We start from the raw sequence: 17,277 nt of genomic DNA on the forward strand, positions 1-17,277 counted from the left end.
CCTAACCTCTGTAAATGTTCTTTCATTAAACTATCTTCAATCAGTGCTTTGTGTGTGCCATCTCTTTCTTGCCAAGACGCTGAAAGGTTCCAAGGAGAACCCTCCTATAGGGAGAGAGTCTTTGTCGATGACCATCAAGCACATAAGTGGGGGCTGGTGTAGCTGAGGCTGTGTGTCCCTCTGGACACAGGCAACCTGTCTTTGTGCTATGATTGACCAGGATAGCTGGGTACGTGGATGTGGACCCAGGTAACTCCGTGTGGGCACCTCTCCCCAGACCGGGCAACAGGGCATTGCAGGTGGGCATTGATCATGCATGGAAGAACCAGTCCTTAACAGCAAGACCTGTGGCTGGGAAACCAGACTAGTGGACACACTAAGCTTTGCAATTCTCTTCACTTGGCATTTGAAAGCAGGACCAGCCCCTTTTGGGTTGATTTAGCCTCTGAAGTTCTGAAAATCTAATGAGACAGGGAGACACTGGTTTTTCAACTCGATAAGTACATGTAGACATTCAAGCAACTAATTGGAAAAAATGAAACAGCTATGATGGGAATGCTACGCCAGGATGGTACAGCTAGGGTCCCACTATACATATCCACGTCTCTGAGCATCCTTAGGGGCCATATTTCTTCTAAGGATCATCATTCTGAACTCCTGGTTCCGCATATTTCTGCTACCCCGCTTGTCTCTGGGACTGCTGGCCCCTCCCAGATTGTATTTCCCCACATGACCTGCCACCGAGATGCCTTCATTGTCCCAAATACCACTGCTGCAGAGTGGATCATATATCAGACTTTAGAGAGGGCTTGGGGTGACATGAAGGGAGTGTAGCTGAGCACAATACAAGCAACTACTTAAAACTGGCCACTAGGCACCATCGCCTGGAAAACCCACCACCCGTTCTCTGCTTTGGAGAGTTCCTCTCCAGACTGTGTTCTCTTTAAGTCCTGGGTTGTGGCCAACTTTATGGGCCTCCCACTCCAACAACTGAAGCATGAGATTCCAGTTGCTCTTTTCTCCTTAATATGGTCCAGTTCTTAGAGGGTCTCCCTCCCCCGTGTGCTCCCTGTGTCTCTCCGATAGACAGAGTGTACCATAAATATCTATTCTCCCCTGTCCTAAGCAAGCTCCCAGGGTTATCATATCTATCTTGATCTTTCCTTTTTGGTTGGACATGTAGAACAGGGAAAATGAAAGAAATCCACGTATTTAATAATAGGAGTCTACATAATTGCATATGTGCACTAGAGGTCATGTTTTATGACCATGAAGATGACAAGTGTGAATAATGCAGCTGCAGCATGAGAGTATACTCGTGATGCAATGTTTGGAGAAAGAGTATGATATACAGTTATATAACAGATGGCCTTTATGAAAAGAAATCCTGCATGAGGACTGATTAGAAGGGAATCTACGGACACAAAATGAAAATGGCTGTTTTCTGGAGGCTTGGGTTGGGAGTGCTTTTTATATATCCCACCTTTCCTGAAATGTTACTATTTCTGTTGCCATCAAATGAATCGAGATAAGATGAAAACTATTAGCAAATCTGAGTGTGGAAAAGAATGAATTAGGAGCAAGGAATTCTCAGGCAGTGCTTATTAATCTTTAATGTGCATATAAACCACCGAGGGAATCTTGTTAATGTACATTCTGGAGGGGGCTGTGAGTTTGGATTTCTCTTTTTTTTTTTTTGAGACGGAGTTTCACTCTTGTTACCCAGGCTGGAGTGCAGTGGCGCGATCTCGGCTCACTGCAACCTCCACCTCCTGGGTTCAGGCAATTCTCCTGCCTCAGCCTCCCGAGTAGCTGGGACTACAGGCGTGTGCCACCACGCCCAGCTAATTTTTTGTATTTTTAGTAGAGACGGGGTTTCACCATGTTGACCAGGATGGTCTCGATCTCTTGACCTCATGATCCACCCGCCTCAGCCTCCCAAAGTGCTGGGAGTATAGGCGTGAGCCACTGCGCCCAGCCCATGAATTTGGATTTCTAACAAGCTCCTCAAGTATTGCAGAGGCTGTTTGTCCTTCAACCATGGTTTGAGTAGCACTGCCCTGGAACACCCTCTTTTTCACCACTGAGGGTTCTAAAGTGTGCCCAGGGGAGGTCTGCAAGACCTTTTCTTTTTCCTGAGGTCTGTTATTAGCTGACTGGGAGCTGGTTCTAGTTTACATTGTAAATGCATGCTGATGAGCTTTTCACAGAAGTGTCTGGCACCTCAAAAGTAGGCTTCAGAGTGAGGGCTGCTGCTGCTGAACCCCGGGCAATGCTAGATCCTCCCCCTTCTACGGGGCCTGAATCTCGGTTCACTGCCTTTGCCAGCCGTCCCTTTGTGCATCTCACAATAGTGGGGGTGGGGAGTAGGAGAGGGATGACAACTGGATATCCCCTGAAATGCGACCTGAACAGCTGTGGCTTGTCCACATTCAGGGGTCACCTAGTAGTGATAGTGCTTTGGAAACCTGTTTTCCAGGTAGCCTGGGCTGTGCTGGGGACTAATGGCTGGGACACAGATGATGTGAAAGATGGCTTGAGCTTCTTCACAGATGCAGGTCTCTTGGATGGGGATGGAAGGCCACACCTTGGAGGGATAAAATAAATGCACTCAGAGGAACGGGAGCACAGGTGCTCCAGTTTAACTTCATCTCATGTTATGGGAAAACTGATGACAATGACAATTACGTAAATTAGTAGACACCATATCCCTTAAAGTCAGGTGCTGGGGAAGGCTGCTGTGAGTATTCCTCTGACCACGTGATTCTGGCTGGGAGATTTGGCCTGTAGGAAGCATCCCTCAGAAGCTGAGGAAAGCTGAGGGTTCCAGGCTCTGTAGGGGCAGGGGGCACCTGGAACCTCTGCTCCTCCCAGCTCAGAACCCTGGCTTCTCCTGGGGTGGTGAATTCAAGAACACTCATGTTTGCCTATGTTCTCTCATTTCATCCTCACAACAACCTTGTGAGGTAGACGTTATTCCCTCACTTTATAGATGAGGAAACTGGGGCTCAGAGAGGCTGAGTGTGTTATTTGGGGGTCCTATAACAAGGAAGTAGAGGAATTGGGACTTGGGATCAGCTTTGTAGGCTCTGCTCCAATAATCTTGCTGCAAGGTCACAGATGTAGGTGATGGATTGGGAGTGGAGGAGAGGACAGAAAGAGGTGGGAGGAGGGAGGGCTTGAGAAGAGTCATCATCATCAACTTCTCCCTCGTCCCCCAACCCCCCACTATGGCACATTTATAACACATTCACTCTCATTTCTGTCCTTCTGTTCACATGAGGTATATGCAAAAAATAAAACTTTAAAGATGACAAGGCTTTTCCTGTCTTACAATGAGGAAACTGAGGCACTGAGAGGTGAAGTGACTTGCTCAAGGTCACGTAGTAACCTGACTGGTAAATGCAGGACTAGAACCCAGGTCTCCCCATTCAATATCCATCTCATGGACTGTGCACCCTCAAAAAGTTTACTGGGTGCAATAATTTTGTGTGAAGAAAAATTAGCAAAAAAAAAATTCGATGTCCAACCAAAGGAGATGATTATTTAACCATGACTTAACCAACTGATGGGCTACCCTTCAGTCATGAAAACTTGCAGCTAAGAAAAGCATTTGATGTAATGGGGAAGTATTCATGCTATCATATGAGGCGACACAACGTCATGCATAGAGTATGAATTTGACTAAAAAATACAAGTAAAAAGGCTGGAAGAAAAATATCAAAATGGTGGTTTCTGGGAGGTGGGATTATAAGTGTTATTTCCCCTCTTTCTTCCTATTTATCTGCATTTTTCCAAGTTTCTAAAATGTGCATTTTATTCATAACAGGAAAAATATATCCCTCTATAGTTTAAAAAAATACTGCTTGGAAGCAGCCCATATCCTGTGCCTTTTGTGAGTTTTCAGGTGAGACTCCCTCAACCTGCTTTTCCCCTCACTGCCACTCCATTGCTAGCCCATGGGGAGGGGCTGGGGTACACGTGGGACCTCTTGGCTGGGAGCCTCCACGTGCTACTTTGCATTTTAAGAACAGGGAGTCTCCTCAAGATGAGACCACTGTTGTGTGATGGGCCAGGGGCCAGGGCGTCTGTTCTGGATCCAGTTCCCAAAGGCGCCCAGGAGCCTGGGCCAGTGACTACCCCATCCTCTCACAGTGACTCCCCCCACTGGAACCCCAGCCTCCGGAGTCCTGGTCCAGGGCTCTTATCCCCTGGCTGCTCCGTGGTTGCAACCCCCATGGTACCCAGGCATTCCACGCTGGTGCTCCAGGGAGGGCCGGCAAGGCTAACTAAGCTGCACCTTCTCCTGCCCTGGGTGGTCAGATTCATTCCTTCCTCTGTGGGACGGCAGGCTGGCAGGGGACACAGAGGTGCATCCTGGGTTACTGCCACCCAGAGAGCGCCAGGTCCAGTCCCCGCCTGGTCTCAGTCGTCCAGGTGCTGCTCCTCCCAGGTGGATGTGGGGATGGCGCTGTAAGGGTCCATGATGACCTTGGCACAGCGGATGATCATCACCACAAGGAAGAGGCAGAGGAAGACGAAGCAGGCCAAGGTCAGCCCTTTGTCCACGTCGACATAGACGGGCTCGGGCGTGGGCTCCTCCATCTCGAGGCAGCGACTGCGGGCTGCTCCTCCTCTGCCTCGGGCTTGACTGGTACCATTTTCCACCCCTGCAGAGAGAGCCACGGCAGTGGGGAAGGGAGGGCATGGTCATGTGCCTGGGGTGATTGCAGGGCGCCAACCTCTGCTCCCTCTCATCTGCTACCCTGCACCCAGAGCTTGCTGCCCAGACCACCCTGCAGGACGGTAGGGGGATGGGCACAGATGGACTCACATGGTCACAGCCTGAAGCCTTGTAGGTAACCAGAGTCTCTAGCAAGGAAATGATGTACCCAAGGTCCCACGTCCCACACCCTAGGTCTCTAGATGTCTCTACCTTCTCTGGGGGGGCTCCATCTTCCTCACCCAGCCTGTAGTTTCAGGAAGATACTTGTCTGTGCAAGCTTAGAGCCCGTTGGCTGGGGAATTTCTGGAACCACAGTCAACCACGCCTTCCCCTCTCTTAGACCTTGTCTCAGTCCTCACCAGTCTCGGGAACACTGACCTGCTGACTGGAGTGGTCACCACTTCATAAGGACCCTGGCTGTTCCAGGAAGCATGGGGAGCGGTTAGGCATCTTGGGGGTCACCCAAGGACAGCAGTGGTCTTTCACCGAGAGCAGGCTCTGTGCTGGCTGAAGGGGCGCTGGAGTGTGACTGGAAGAGAAAGGGACAAAGAAGACTGATTATTTCCTGAGGTGCCCAGCTCCAGACTGGATCCAGACTGGACTAGGTAGCTCCTCCTGGGCATGGAGATGGGAGCTGCCATACTCTGTAGTTTGATGCTGATTTCTTCTCTCTTTTTAAAATACAACAACTTTCATGCCTGTAATCCCAGCACTTTGAGAGGCTGAGGTGGGAGGATTGTTTGAGCTCAGGAGTTTGAGACCAGCGTGGCAAAATCCTGTCTCTACAAAAAATACAAAAAAATTTAGCCAGGCATGGTGGTGCATGCCTATAATCTTGGCTGTTCAGGAGGCTGAGGCAGGAGAATCTCTTGAATCTGGGAGGTGGAGGTTGCAGTGAGCCAAGATCACGCCACTGCACTCCAGCCTGGGTGACAGAGTGAGACTTTGTCTCCAAAAAAAAAAAAAAAAAGAGAGAAAAAACCCCACACACACACACCCCACACACATATAAGCTTTAAAAAAATGTGGCCACATGCACATAACATAAAATCTACCATTTTGACCTTTTTTTTTTTTTTGAGATGAAGTCTTTCTCTGTTGCCAGTCTGGAGTGCAGTGCTGTAATCTCGGCTCACTGCAACCTCCGTTTCCCGGGTTCAAGAGATTCTCCTGAGCGTCCTGAGTAGCTGGGACTACAGGCGCGTGCCACCACCCCCGACTAATTTTTTGTATTTTTAGTAGAGATGGGGTTTCACCGTGTTAGCCAGGATGGTCTCAATCTCCTGACCTTGTGATCTACCTGCCTCAGCCTCCCAAAGTGCTGGGATTACAGGCATAAGTCACCACACCTGGCCCACAATTTTGAAAACAGAGCTATCCTTTATTTTTGCCAATTTGAAGAAAAATGTTATCTAGAAGCATTTTTTTCTTAACATCTTATGACAAACATTTTCAAACACACAGAGAAGTTGACAGAATTATACAGTAAACACATATATACCCACCATCTAGATTCTATAGTTGTTAACATTTTGCTGCATTTAAAAAATTTCATATTTATGCACCTATCCATCCTTTTTATTTTTTGAATTCATTTCAAAGTAAGATGCAAACATTAGTACACTTCACTGCAAAGCACTTCAGCATGTGTATCATGAACTAGAATTCAATATTTGTTTATAGATTTCTTAAAAAGCAAAATTTACATGCAGTGAAATGTACAAATATTAAATGCATCATTTTTGAGATTTTACAAATGCATACGCCCTTGTAGCTCTCAGAGTAATTTTCATTTATCTTAATGAAGTTAAGCATCTTTGCATGTGTTTAAGATTCATTTGTCCTTCCTTTTCTGTGAAATCTCTGTTAATATTTTTTAATCTTTTTTTCTATTGAGTTTTTGGTATCTCTCTTTTTTGGCCTTGGAAGCAGAGCGTTGTGATTAATACACTCCTTTATTTTCTTCTCTTTTTCTTTCTTTTTTTCTCTTTATTTTTGAGACAGAGTCTTGCTCTGTCGCTCAGGCTGGAGTGCAGTGGTGTGATCTCGGCTCACTGCAACCTCCACTTCCAGGGTTCAAGCGATTCTTCTGCCTCAGCTTCCTGAGTAGCTGGGACCACAGGCATGTGCCACCATGCCCAGCTAATTTTTTGTATTTTTAGTAGAGAAAAGGTTTCACCCTGTTAGCCAGGATGGTCTTGATCTCCTGACCTCGTGATTTGCTGGCCTCAGCCTCCCAAAGTGCTGGGATTACAGGCATTTTATTACTGTTTTTCCTATATCCCCAATTCCTACTCTTATTTCTTATTTTCTCTTCCACTAATTTTAGTCACTGGTATTAGCTTTCTGGTTATTTACCTTTGTTCTTTTAAATGTACATTAGTTTCTGTAATTTGAATTGTCAACTTTAGATGCATTTTTATTCCCAGCTGTAAGACATTAGGAGATTAGGGCACTTATTCTAATTTCCACCTCCTTTTCCCATTCTCTTCCCATTGTCAGTTAGTTCCATTATTTCTACATGGTTAGGGTATGTAACATTTATGTGTTATTTTTTGCTTTTATGTCTACCTTGGTTTTCATTCTCAGTTTTATGATGACATCTATTCAAGGCTCCCCACCAGTCCTTTGCCTGAAGTTTTCCTATCAGCTCTTATTTGGCTGTAGACTGTTCTAGCATGTCCTTCAGGAAGACGTCATGTGAATAATATTCCCAAGGTCTTGTCTTCTTTGAAGGGAATGTGCATTTTTCTCTGCCTGCTTTAAACATTTCCTCTTTGTCTTTGGTTTTCAGCAGTTTTGCTGTGAATGTGCCTAGATATGGTTTTCTCTGTATGTTCTAACTTACCGTTTGTATTACTTCTTCAGTGTTACTTGATGTCAGCTTCTGAAAATTCTGGGCTCTTTCCTCTTTAAATATTCATGTGTACCATTTTATCTCTCTTCCCTTTCTGGTGCTCCAGGTACACTTCGACCTTTTCACTGTATCACAGTTTTCTTTGTTATGCTTTCTTCCTTTTTTTTTCTTTTTATGCTCTAGTCTGAATATTTTCTATGGAACTAACTTCAAGTTCATTAACCTTGCCTTTTACTATGTCCCAACAGCTGTTAAATCTACCTATTCACATTTCACTTCAGCCATTCTTTTCAGTTTTAGAATTTCCATTTGATGCTTTAAAAATACTTTTCAGCTCTCCAGTGCTATTTTCTACCTTGCCACTGATATAATTTTTTTAAGTCCATATTTGATAACTCCAATATCTAGGTCATCTGTGGGTCTGTTTCTGTTGTTTATTTTTTCTTTTGGCTCAGTTTCTTGATATACCTAAACAACATTTCAGTGAGTTACTGAGCACTGATATAAAACACTGTAGCAGCTCAGGGTGATGTTATTTTTCTGCAGAGAGGATTCACCACTTTCTCTGGTAAACAACTATTGTGCAAGCAGATCACCTCCATTCAATAAGGGGCTGAACCCACTTGGGGTGGAGTTCACTCATTGTAAACAAGGCTGTGTCTACCTTTGGTTTGACAATACTCCTAGGGTATTGCACTCCAGGGTTCCAAGTTGAGATCCTGGGATGTTTACTTGGGCTGTTCCTTTCTTGGCATAGCTTAGATTCTAGTTTTTCTCCTTAAGTGCCTTGAGGCAGCTGATAATTACCTGGGGGAAATTATTCAGGATTATCCAGCAACCGGTTTTTGATTCTGTGTTGTGGAATGCAAGTGTGTGAAACTTAAGAACATTGGCCATTTGCTAATAGTCACTCATAACTATGATGCCAGGCCTGGGGATGAGGAAATAGGCGTCTGGTCAAAGTTCTGCTGTTCCTTTGCCCCGGGATTTTGAAAGATGTTCACTGGAGTATTGTAACAGTGAAAAACGGGGAACAAAAATGAACTTCTGTCAATAATGGAATGGTTAAAACGGCGATGGTATATCTGTGTCATGAAATCCTTTTTTTTTTTTTGACATGGAGTCTCACTCTGCCTCCAGGCTGGAGTACAGTGGCACAATCTCATCTCACTGCAGCCTCCAAGTCCCGGGTTCAAGTGATTCTCCTGCCTCAGACTCCCAGCCTCTCCTTCCTGGAGTATGCCACTACACCCAGCTAATTTTTGTATTTTTAGTAGAGACAGGGTTTCACCATATTGGCCAGGATGGTCTTGATCTCTTGACCTCCTGATCTGCCTGCCTTGGCCTCCCAAAGTGCTGGGATTATAGGCATGAGCCACAGCGCTCGGCCGAAATATTCTTAGTTCATTAGAAACACACATGTGCACACACACATGTGCACATACACACAATAAAGGGTTAGAACTTCTGTTAAGTAAAAAAGTAAGTTGACAAGCGATATCACAAATACGATATCATTTATGTAAAATAAAGAAATTATTAATTTTATATGTACAATATGCATGTGCTGGGGGTGGGAGGTCAGTGTTCTCTGCTCACTGCTAGTCAAGACCTGCTACTGCTTTAACTGCTTTTTTGTTTGAGAAATTTAAGACCTAGAAAAGTACAAACAATACAATAAGTACTTAACATTTCCATGGTGCAGAATTTGCAATTATTATGTTATCATTTTTGCATTGTCTTTTCTTTTTTAAAAAAATAAATCCTAGCGTTGTAACTCCTAACCTATAGAAGCAATCCTCACACCCTCTCCAGCAGTATCACCCTCATGAGTGTGGCATGCACTTTCCCCTTTGGGCATCCACAGAACCTCTAGGGTTCCTTGGACCATACTTTGTGTAAGGTTTGAATGAAGCAACCGAGGTTCGAATGAGGCAACTGAGGCCAATTATTGGAACAAAGAAATTTAATCGGCTCTTGGGCGAGGTTCTGCTGTCCGACAGGAGGGGCCAGAGAAGTCGCACGGACTCCTCTCAGAGGTGGGGTTTTATAGGGAGTGGAGGCGTTTGATTGATTGTGGGAGAGCAGGACGTGGACGTGACAAGCTGCTATTGGCAGGTAGGTGGGATTTCCGGTGAGCGGCCGCCCAGGGGGAGTGGGACCTGGACGGGGCGAGATGCTATTGGGCAGGTTCCGGTGGGGCTGCTTTTGAATTTTGGCGGGGTTTTCCAACGGCGGACTAGGTGCTGAGTGCAGAGCCTAGTGTTGAGTGCAGATTTGAGTGCTGCGTGCAGAAGCGGGCGGGGAAAGTTACGTGGCGGAGCTAGGTGCTGAGTGTGGGGCTTGGTGCTGGGCTTGGTGCTGGGCGTGGAGTGGTGACATGGTTTCTAGGCGCAGAGAGGGGCGGGCGTGTCCGAGCTCCCGGCGAGGCGACCGGCCTTACACTTTGAAAACATGGATCTAACCCACCTCCCTCTATTTCACAGATGAAGAGACTGGAGTGTAGGGAGAGGAAGGGTTTTGCTCAGAGTCTCAGAGCAATAGCACAGCAGAATTTGGAGAAGCCCATGTTTCTGACCCATGCCTGTGCCCTGGGCCCTGCCGCATGGATTCCACACGGTCGGTCATTCAGTGGCTGCGAGGGCAAGATGAATGTGCGAGGGAGTCCTGCGCCCATGTTTCACGGTAGGACTCAGCCTAGCCTCTCGAACCCTGATTCTGAAATCTCAGGCTCTGCCTTTGTAGCAGGAGCGGCCGTGAGAAACAGACCTCTCAAACACGGAACTGGGAAGGAAGGGGTGATTTATTCGGCCGGGAGCAAGATGGCGGAGTTGCCTAACAGCCAGGCTCATCTAATGAAGGAAACCTCTGCCTTTATATGGGCTTACAACTCTAGATATTACACGTGAAAGGGTCTTGGGTTTACAGTTTTAGAAATTACATGTGAAAGGGTCTTGTTCTTATGCTTCTAGAATTTACGTGTGAAAGGGTCTTGGGTTTAGGAGTCGGCATGGGGTATAGTGGGTTTGATCGTGTCTAAGTGAAAACAATGCCTTCTGGAAAGATTCCTCCACACCACGCCTGCAATCTATAGGAGAGCGATTAAGGTTGCGCCTGGTCTGCCAGCCTTTACTTCTCCTATTGAAATGCAGTGTGGAAGTCAAGAGGCGGATGGTCTTAGATGCTTCAGGGTGATTAAGGGTCTCCTCCCTCACCTTATGTTAATATCAGATAACTGCATACAGATTGCAGGGATCAGATCGCACAGGGATCACCTTGTGATCCTCCCCTATCTTGTCTGGAAACGGGATTGGATCCTATAACCTGGCAACGTATCCCAGGGGAGGATTCTCACTGTCTCTCAGATCCTTCTGGTTGGAGTGAATGCCAAGAATGTGGGCTCAAAAACCAGATTTGCTTTTCTGCCTTGCAGATGGAATGTGCTCATTAACCTTAATTACCAGGCGGGCATAAGTCCTATCCAGCTCTGCTTCGAAGCAAGGACACAACATCCAGGAGAGAAGGCAACACCGAACTCAGCTGCAGTTCCCTGGGAGCTGAGCTGCTGGCCTTTCCGGTGGCCAGCTCAGTGGGCCCCGGCATAACTGCATCGTCCTTCAACGCTGAGCCTGTACGAGCCAAGTGCTCCATCTGCCATGTTCCTGTGGCAGCGGGAGGCGGATTTGCTTCGGAGTCAGGGACTCTGACCTGGGCGAACGAGTGCCCCTCAAGGAAAGTGGCCTCTGGGCTGACCCAGTGTATTTGTCAAAGCGTGAAGGTTTGAGGTTGGGTTGTAGCAGATTCAAATGGAAAAGAATCCTGCCAACCGCTGTGAGAAAGCCACAGGACACGACGAAGCATCCAAACAGAGACCTGGAAACAAGCATCCGAATCAGGATTTTAGGAAAAAAACTAGCAGCAAGGCAATCACGATGCAAAGGGTGCACAAATACGGGATATGTGTACAAATTTGTGTATTACCCCAGGGTTGGGAGTGAGGTGCTCAGGGAAGGCGCATGTATCTGAATAATCTCACCCCATCCTCTGTCTTTACAACTATCCCTTGGGTAAACCTAATCTAGGCTCACTTGTAGCTTTGCTGATTTACTAAAATGCCAATCAGGGCAAGTTTTCATTTGAAAAATAGGACACCTTATTTGTACTTTTAAAGCATACACGTAACTATTAATCTAAATCAAACTTAAACTCAATTTTAAAAAGTTACAGAAGATTAGATATGTGCTCAACGCAGATAAGAAAAACATGTCCCCAGCGTTTGGGCTACGTTTGAGGAATTTTGCCCCCGATCATCTGGTAATAGAAACACAGGCCTGGCCGGGCAGGCCTTTTCTTCCACTGGCCTCTGGATCTCCCCAGGTCCATCTGTTCTCCTTAATCATTTGTCCTTCTTAATGTTTTTTTCTTTATTCTCTGGGAGCACGATGGGCCAGGCTTGTTCAAGCCAGTCCACTGAAGTTTAGTATTAAACATCGACACTAAATTAAATATTAGTGCCAGTAAGTAGCAGTACTCATTAAGTTTTTTCCCAAAAATGTGAGTAAGACTCTTTCCATCTTAGTCTGCTTTATTCAAACCACAGGGAGCCTGAAGCTGTTCCTCCCTTTCGTGGCTTTCTCCTCCCTCTGGCAGCCGGAGAACTTGGCATGGATAGGAAGGGAGGGACTTGCCTGTTCGTTCCCACGTCTTGACTCGGCTTCTGTTGTGTCACCTTGCTCCCTCGGACATGTATTTAATGAAATGAGAGAGTAGAGGCTGTGTAGTGTGTGGAGCTTTGTTATCTGTCTGGAGGATCTGTGAAAGACACCAGTTCAAGGCCATCCCTTGCCTGAACAGTTCAGAATCAGCAGCTCACTTTCTATGCTGATGTATTTCCTTATTTCTGTACGTGTGTGTCTTAGTCTGCTCAGGCTACCATAGAAAAATGCTACAGATTGGGTGGATTAAACAGCAGAAATTTACTTCCTCGCAGATCTGGAGGCTGGAATTCCCAGGTCAGGGTCCAGTGGGGCTGGCTGCTCCTGAGGGCTCTCCTGGCCTGCAGCTGGCTGTCTTCTCATTGTGTGCTCACAAGGCCTTTCCTAGGTGTGTGGCTTCTTGTAAAGCCACCAATTTGATTGGATTGGGCCCCACCCTATGACTCATGGAACCTTAATCACCTCCTAACAGCCTTATCTTCAAATACACTCACATTGGGGGTTTGCGGGTCATGAGTTTGGAGGAAGAGGGAACAAAATTTAGTCCATAACAATGAGATCCTTGAGGGCAGAGTCTGAGTCTGCTGAGGGGCACTGCCTCCCTGGAGCCCGGCCAGGCCCGCACCTGTTAGGCCGGCTCACAGTAAGTGTCAGAAGGTGAAATCCAGAGCCTGGCTGGTGCCCACCAGTCCCCGACAGTAGGAAGATGAAGAGTCTGAGAAAGCATACCACTTCTCGCTGTGGGGATAAACAGCACACTGCAGTGACATTATGAATTCACTCGGGGTAAGAAGAATCCGAGCTGACCACATGCAATCATCAGCTGGTTCTGTATATAGAAGTGCAGCCATTATGAAAGGTGACCTGTCAGAATCACTTCCCCAAACTGACAAATGGGTTAAGTGGACAGCATTTGCTCAGGACAGAGGAGATGTTCGGTGTCATAACCCCCCACCAACCACATTGTTCTGTGGGACTGCACTTGGTGGCCTCGCTCCTCCACCAGAACAATTAACAGGCCTGTCAGGGGGAGGTGACAGTAAACCATGACAATCAGCAGGGCGGAAAAGACGCATGGAGAGGATGGGATTAATGGAATACTGTGTTTAAGACTCGTTATCTTCTGATATTTAAATACCCCATCCTCTAAGAAACCTCCCAGAGAAAGGAGGCAGTGTGAGCTAGCACCGTTTTAGACAAAAGTAAGAAGAGAAGGTGTTTCTGCCAAGAGAATGCATTGCCATTATATTGTAATTCTATGGACCACTATACCAATTCTGCTGTGTCATTTCATGGTAATGCTGATGCTGTGGGTCTCACTCAGATCTCCTTGGATTCCCTTTGCCATTTGGTATGCACAGCACTCAGACTCTGAATGTTTTTTATTCTTTTTCTTACAGCAGGTCACACTTACAACTCCAGAGAAGACTATCCTTAGGCTGCTAGAGCTGCTTCACCCATGCAGGTAGAGAGCTGGAAGTGCCTGGGAGTTATGTCGCCCTAGGGTGGCCCGTAGCTAATGGCGAACTCGTGCAGGAGTTAGCTCACTGGTCTAGTGAAAGTCTAGCTCACTGGTCTTGAGGGAGGAAGAAATCTGTTGTGTAATTTACACTACAGAGCTCCATAGGATCAGGCTGAGACTTGTCCTTCATCTGAAATTGCACCCTGGCTGGGCTTTTTCTCCTTCTGTCCCTATTTCCTCCAGCCCTGTGTCAGTTTCTCCTAGGAGCTCTTCCCAAATAAATCGTTGCACATGAATCAGTGCTTCAGAGTCTGCTTTGGGGTAATCTGATCCAACGTAGATGAATAGTAACTTTCAATATTTATTCTGTATTTTTAAATTAAAGATATCAAATTTCCACTGAAAGCCAGAACAGGAAACATAGTATGTTTTGGATATTCAATGTTGAATCAGACCTAGTCCTTACCCTCAAGGATCTCTGCATATCTGGGTTGCAAAAGATGCTAAAATTAGGACATTCACTGTTGGGAAATTATGTTCTGGAGAGAAAGCCAAAGGTGGGATTGGACAATCTTTTGCTAATGCTGTAGAGAGTAGATGTGTCACTTGCAGTGCCCCTCAGCCATCTCAGCAGAAGCTAGAAATGGAGATAAAATTATCCAGAAAAAATATTGGAGGACTCTCTGGTCTAAAGGAGTAAATCACCATGACATACATGGAAGATACACAAAACTTTTTCAAATGTTATATCAGCAGAAACACTGTCAGCTTCGATTAAAAGAGACAGAGACAAGATGAAATAAAAGAAAGCTGTTGGACTCCCAAAATTCTACAGGCAGAAAATATACTGATAAAAATAATCAGCTAAAAAGATGAGCTACCCTTTATGAAAAAAGGGAGGATGACTCTGAGGGAAGGGCTATGGGCAAGGAGGGTGGAGCCTTGAAACATAGGAGATTATTCATGGACTTTGGAAACCAATGGAATTTCTCTGGTTGAATTTGGAGATTTCTTGGGACTATGACTCCTTTCTTCCTTCTTTTTTCTCTTTTGAAATGAGAATGCATGTAACTCATCCTATGCTTGTCCCACGATTCTATCTTCAGAGCAGACAACTTGTTTTCCAGGTCCGTAGATAGAGAGGAATTTTGTCCCAGGGTGGATCATACCCAGAGTCTCGTGCATATCTAATTTAGATGATCTCGATTATGAGATTTTGGACTTTAATGCTATAATGGGTTGAGGCTTTGGGGATGTGGGAATGAGGTGAATATATGTAGCATCGGCATGAATCTTTGGGGGCCAAACAGTGGACTATGGTAGGTTGAATAATGACCTCCCAAGAAGTTCACCATATAATCCTTGAAACTTGTGAATATTACCTAATATGGCAAAAAGGACTGTGCAGATATGATTGAGTTAAGGGTCTTGGGAATGGGGGGATTATCCTGTGTTATCTGGGTGGGCCCTAGATGTAATCACAAGTGTCCTTATAAGAGAGAGGCACTGAGAGATTTGACTACGGTAGAGGAGAAGGCAATGTGACTCACAGAAGCAGAGACTGGAATGATGTGGCCAGGGGCCAAGGAATGCTGGCAGCTTCTAGGAGTAGAAAGAGCAAGGATAAGAAAAATCCCATAAAAACATAAAGAGAAAGAAAAGACAGGTTTCCACATAGAGGAAGAAATGATGCTAACGGGCTAGCATAGGATTCTTCTCTACAACACTGAACCCCTGAGGGTGAGGAGCAGCATCTTTAGGATTTTGCAGGGGAAGATTATAAACGATGCATTCTATATTAAGTGGTGCTATCCAGCTGTGACAGCAACAGAAAGATGTTTTCAGACATTAAAGAATTGTATATACCTGTCTCATACATGCAAAATCCTTTCTAGCAAGAGAAAATTGCTTGAAGAGGTACCTCTACCGCCAACAGATGAATCAAGGTGAATACTTGAAGGGGGGAAAAGGCACACAGAGAAGAATAAAGCCAATAAGGCCAGAACCTACTGCGTTTATACGGGTATAAAATAATGTAAACATTAAAACAATGTTTTTCTTTGCACTCAGAAAATGATTTGGCTCCAATGCATAAAAACAATTTTTGAAGAAAGTTCCCTGTCATAAAGCTTTGTAATAGTAATTTGTACCTATGAGTCCATATTATTTTTTAAAAAATTAGTAGAGACAGGTAGAAGGAAATGAAAGGTCAATACATTTTTCACATTATTGGGTAATGTCAAGAAATACCATTTTATTTTAATATTGATAAAAAGTGTAAGCTCAGATATGTGTTTGAACATTTAAAGATAACACTAGTAGAATAATATACTAATTAAAAAGTTGAATATATAATTATTTAGTTGAATAAATGTTTTTATTACTGGGAGAAAATAGACATTGTTTTCAAATGTTCATGGAACATTTATAAAAATTGATTTCCAAAGGAAACATCCATAAATTTTAAAAAGTGAAAATTCTGCAGGCTGCATTTCTGACAACAAAGGATTAAATAAAACAACAAACCAACAAGCTTCTTGATTTAAATAACATTAACAAACAATTATGGAGTCGGTGAGAAAATTAAGCTGCAATTACAGAATATTTAGAAAATCACTATAATGAGAATACTTCCTATTAAAACTTATGGGCCGAGGTGAGGGGCAGTTGTTTACTACACTCAGGCACAAAATCATAACTCTCATCACTGAACAAAGGGAATTAAATGTAGTGAAACAAGGAGTCGACTTAGGAAGTTGTATAAACAGCATCAAGAGAATCCAGAAGATCAGATTAGTATAGGTAAACATGGAAACTAATAATTCACAAAACACAAAGCCAACACAGGTAAAAATCAACCCTAGAGCAAGTTCTTTAAAATATTTGAACCTGGACAAACTTCTGGCAAGTTTAATCTGGTTAAAAAGAGAACAAATACACACCATTAGGAATGAGAAATAGGATATAACCACAGATATCATACAAAGGAAATAAAAAATATAATGAGGCAGTACTATGAGAACTCTGCCATTACACTGGAAGGCTTGAATGATACGGATGTTTTCCAGAAAAATGTAAATAGTCAAAATTGGCTCAAAATGAAATGGACAACCCAAATTAAACAACCTCGATGGGGTGTTCGTCAAGAGTGTTCACTTAGCCCAAGCTGGGCTCCAGTCCAGCAGCCAGACCGTGAAGTCACCCAGTGTTCTCCAGTACATCACGACCTACACACAAAACTCCTGCAGACTGGGGGTACCATTTCTTGTTCTGAGAGCTGGGGGAATCTGGTGGCCACCATTAGAGTTCCTCCTTGCCCCTTTGGGGTGCAAACACATTTCCCGTTAGAACTTCCATTGAACAGCTCGAGCTCCAATATTGACTATTTTGATTACGTTTATGATTAAAGAAGTCCCCAAGGTGTTATTACTGAGCAAAGAGCCAGTTTATTCATGGCTTCCGGATGGAGTGTCTCCTCTTCTTGAGGACAAGGATGTCACATCACTAAGAGAAGGTG

The 17,277-nt window shown here is 44.9% G+C and overlaps 1 protein-coding gene across 4 annotated transcripts in view; it reads right to left on the reverse strand.

The window, feature by feature from the left end:
- Positions 1-1,587: 1,587 nt before the first annotated feature.
- CTXND1 (cortexin domain containing 1) overlaps positions 1,588-17,277 on the reverse strand; it is a 49,637-nt gene continuing 33,947 nt past the window's right edge. For all 4 annotated transcript variants that reach the window (XM_064366128.1, XM_064366129.1, XM_064366131.1 and 1 more), the window contains exons 2-3: positions 5,105-5,255; positions 1,588-4,670 (exon numbers count right to left, since the gene is read on the reverse strand). In XM_064366128.1, the coding sequence (XP_064222198.1) occupies positions 4,426-4,605 (180 nt within the window). In that variant the 5' untranslated portion in view covers positions 4,606-4,670; positions 5,105-5,255 and the 3' untranslated portion in view covers positions 1,588-4,425. The remainder of the gene's footprint in view (positions 4,671-5,104; positions 5,256-17,277) is intronic.

This window comes from Aotus nancymaae, unplaced genomic scaffold, assembly GCF_030222135.1.
Source record: "Aotus nancymaae isolate 86718 unplaced genomic scaffold, 86718_ANA_hifiasm-v0.15.2.pri h1tg000064l_0, whole genome shotgun sequence".
Classification (NCBI taxonomy): domain Eukaryota; kingdom Metazoa; phylum Chordata; class Mammalia; order Primates; family Aotidae; genus Aotus; species Aotus nancymaae.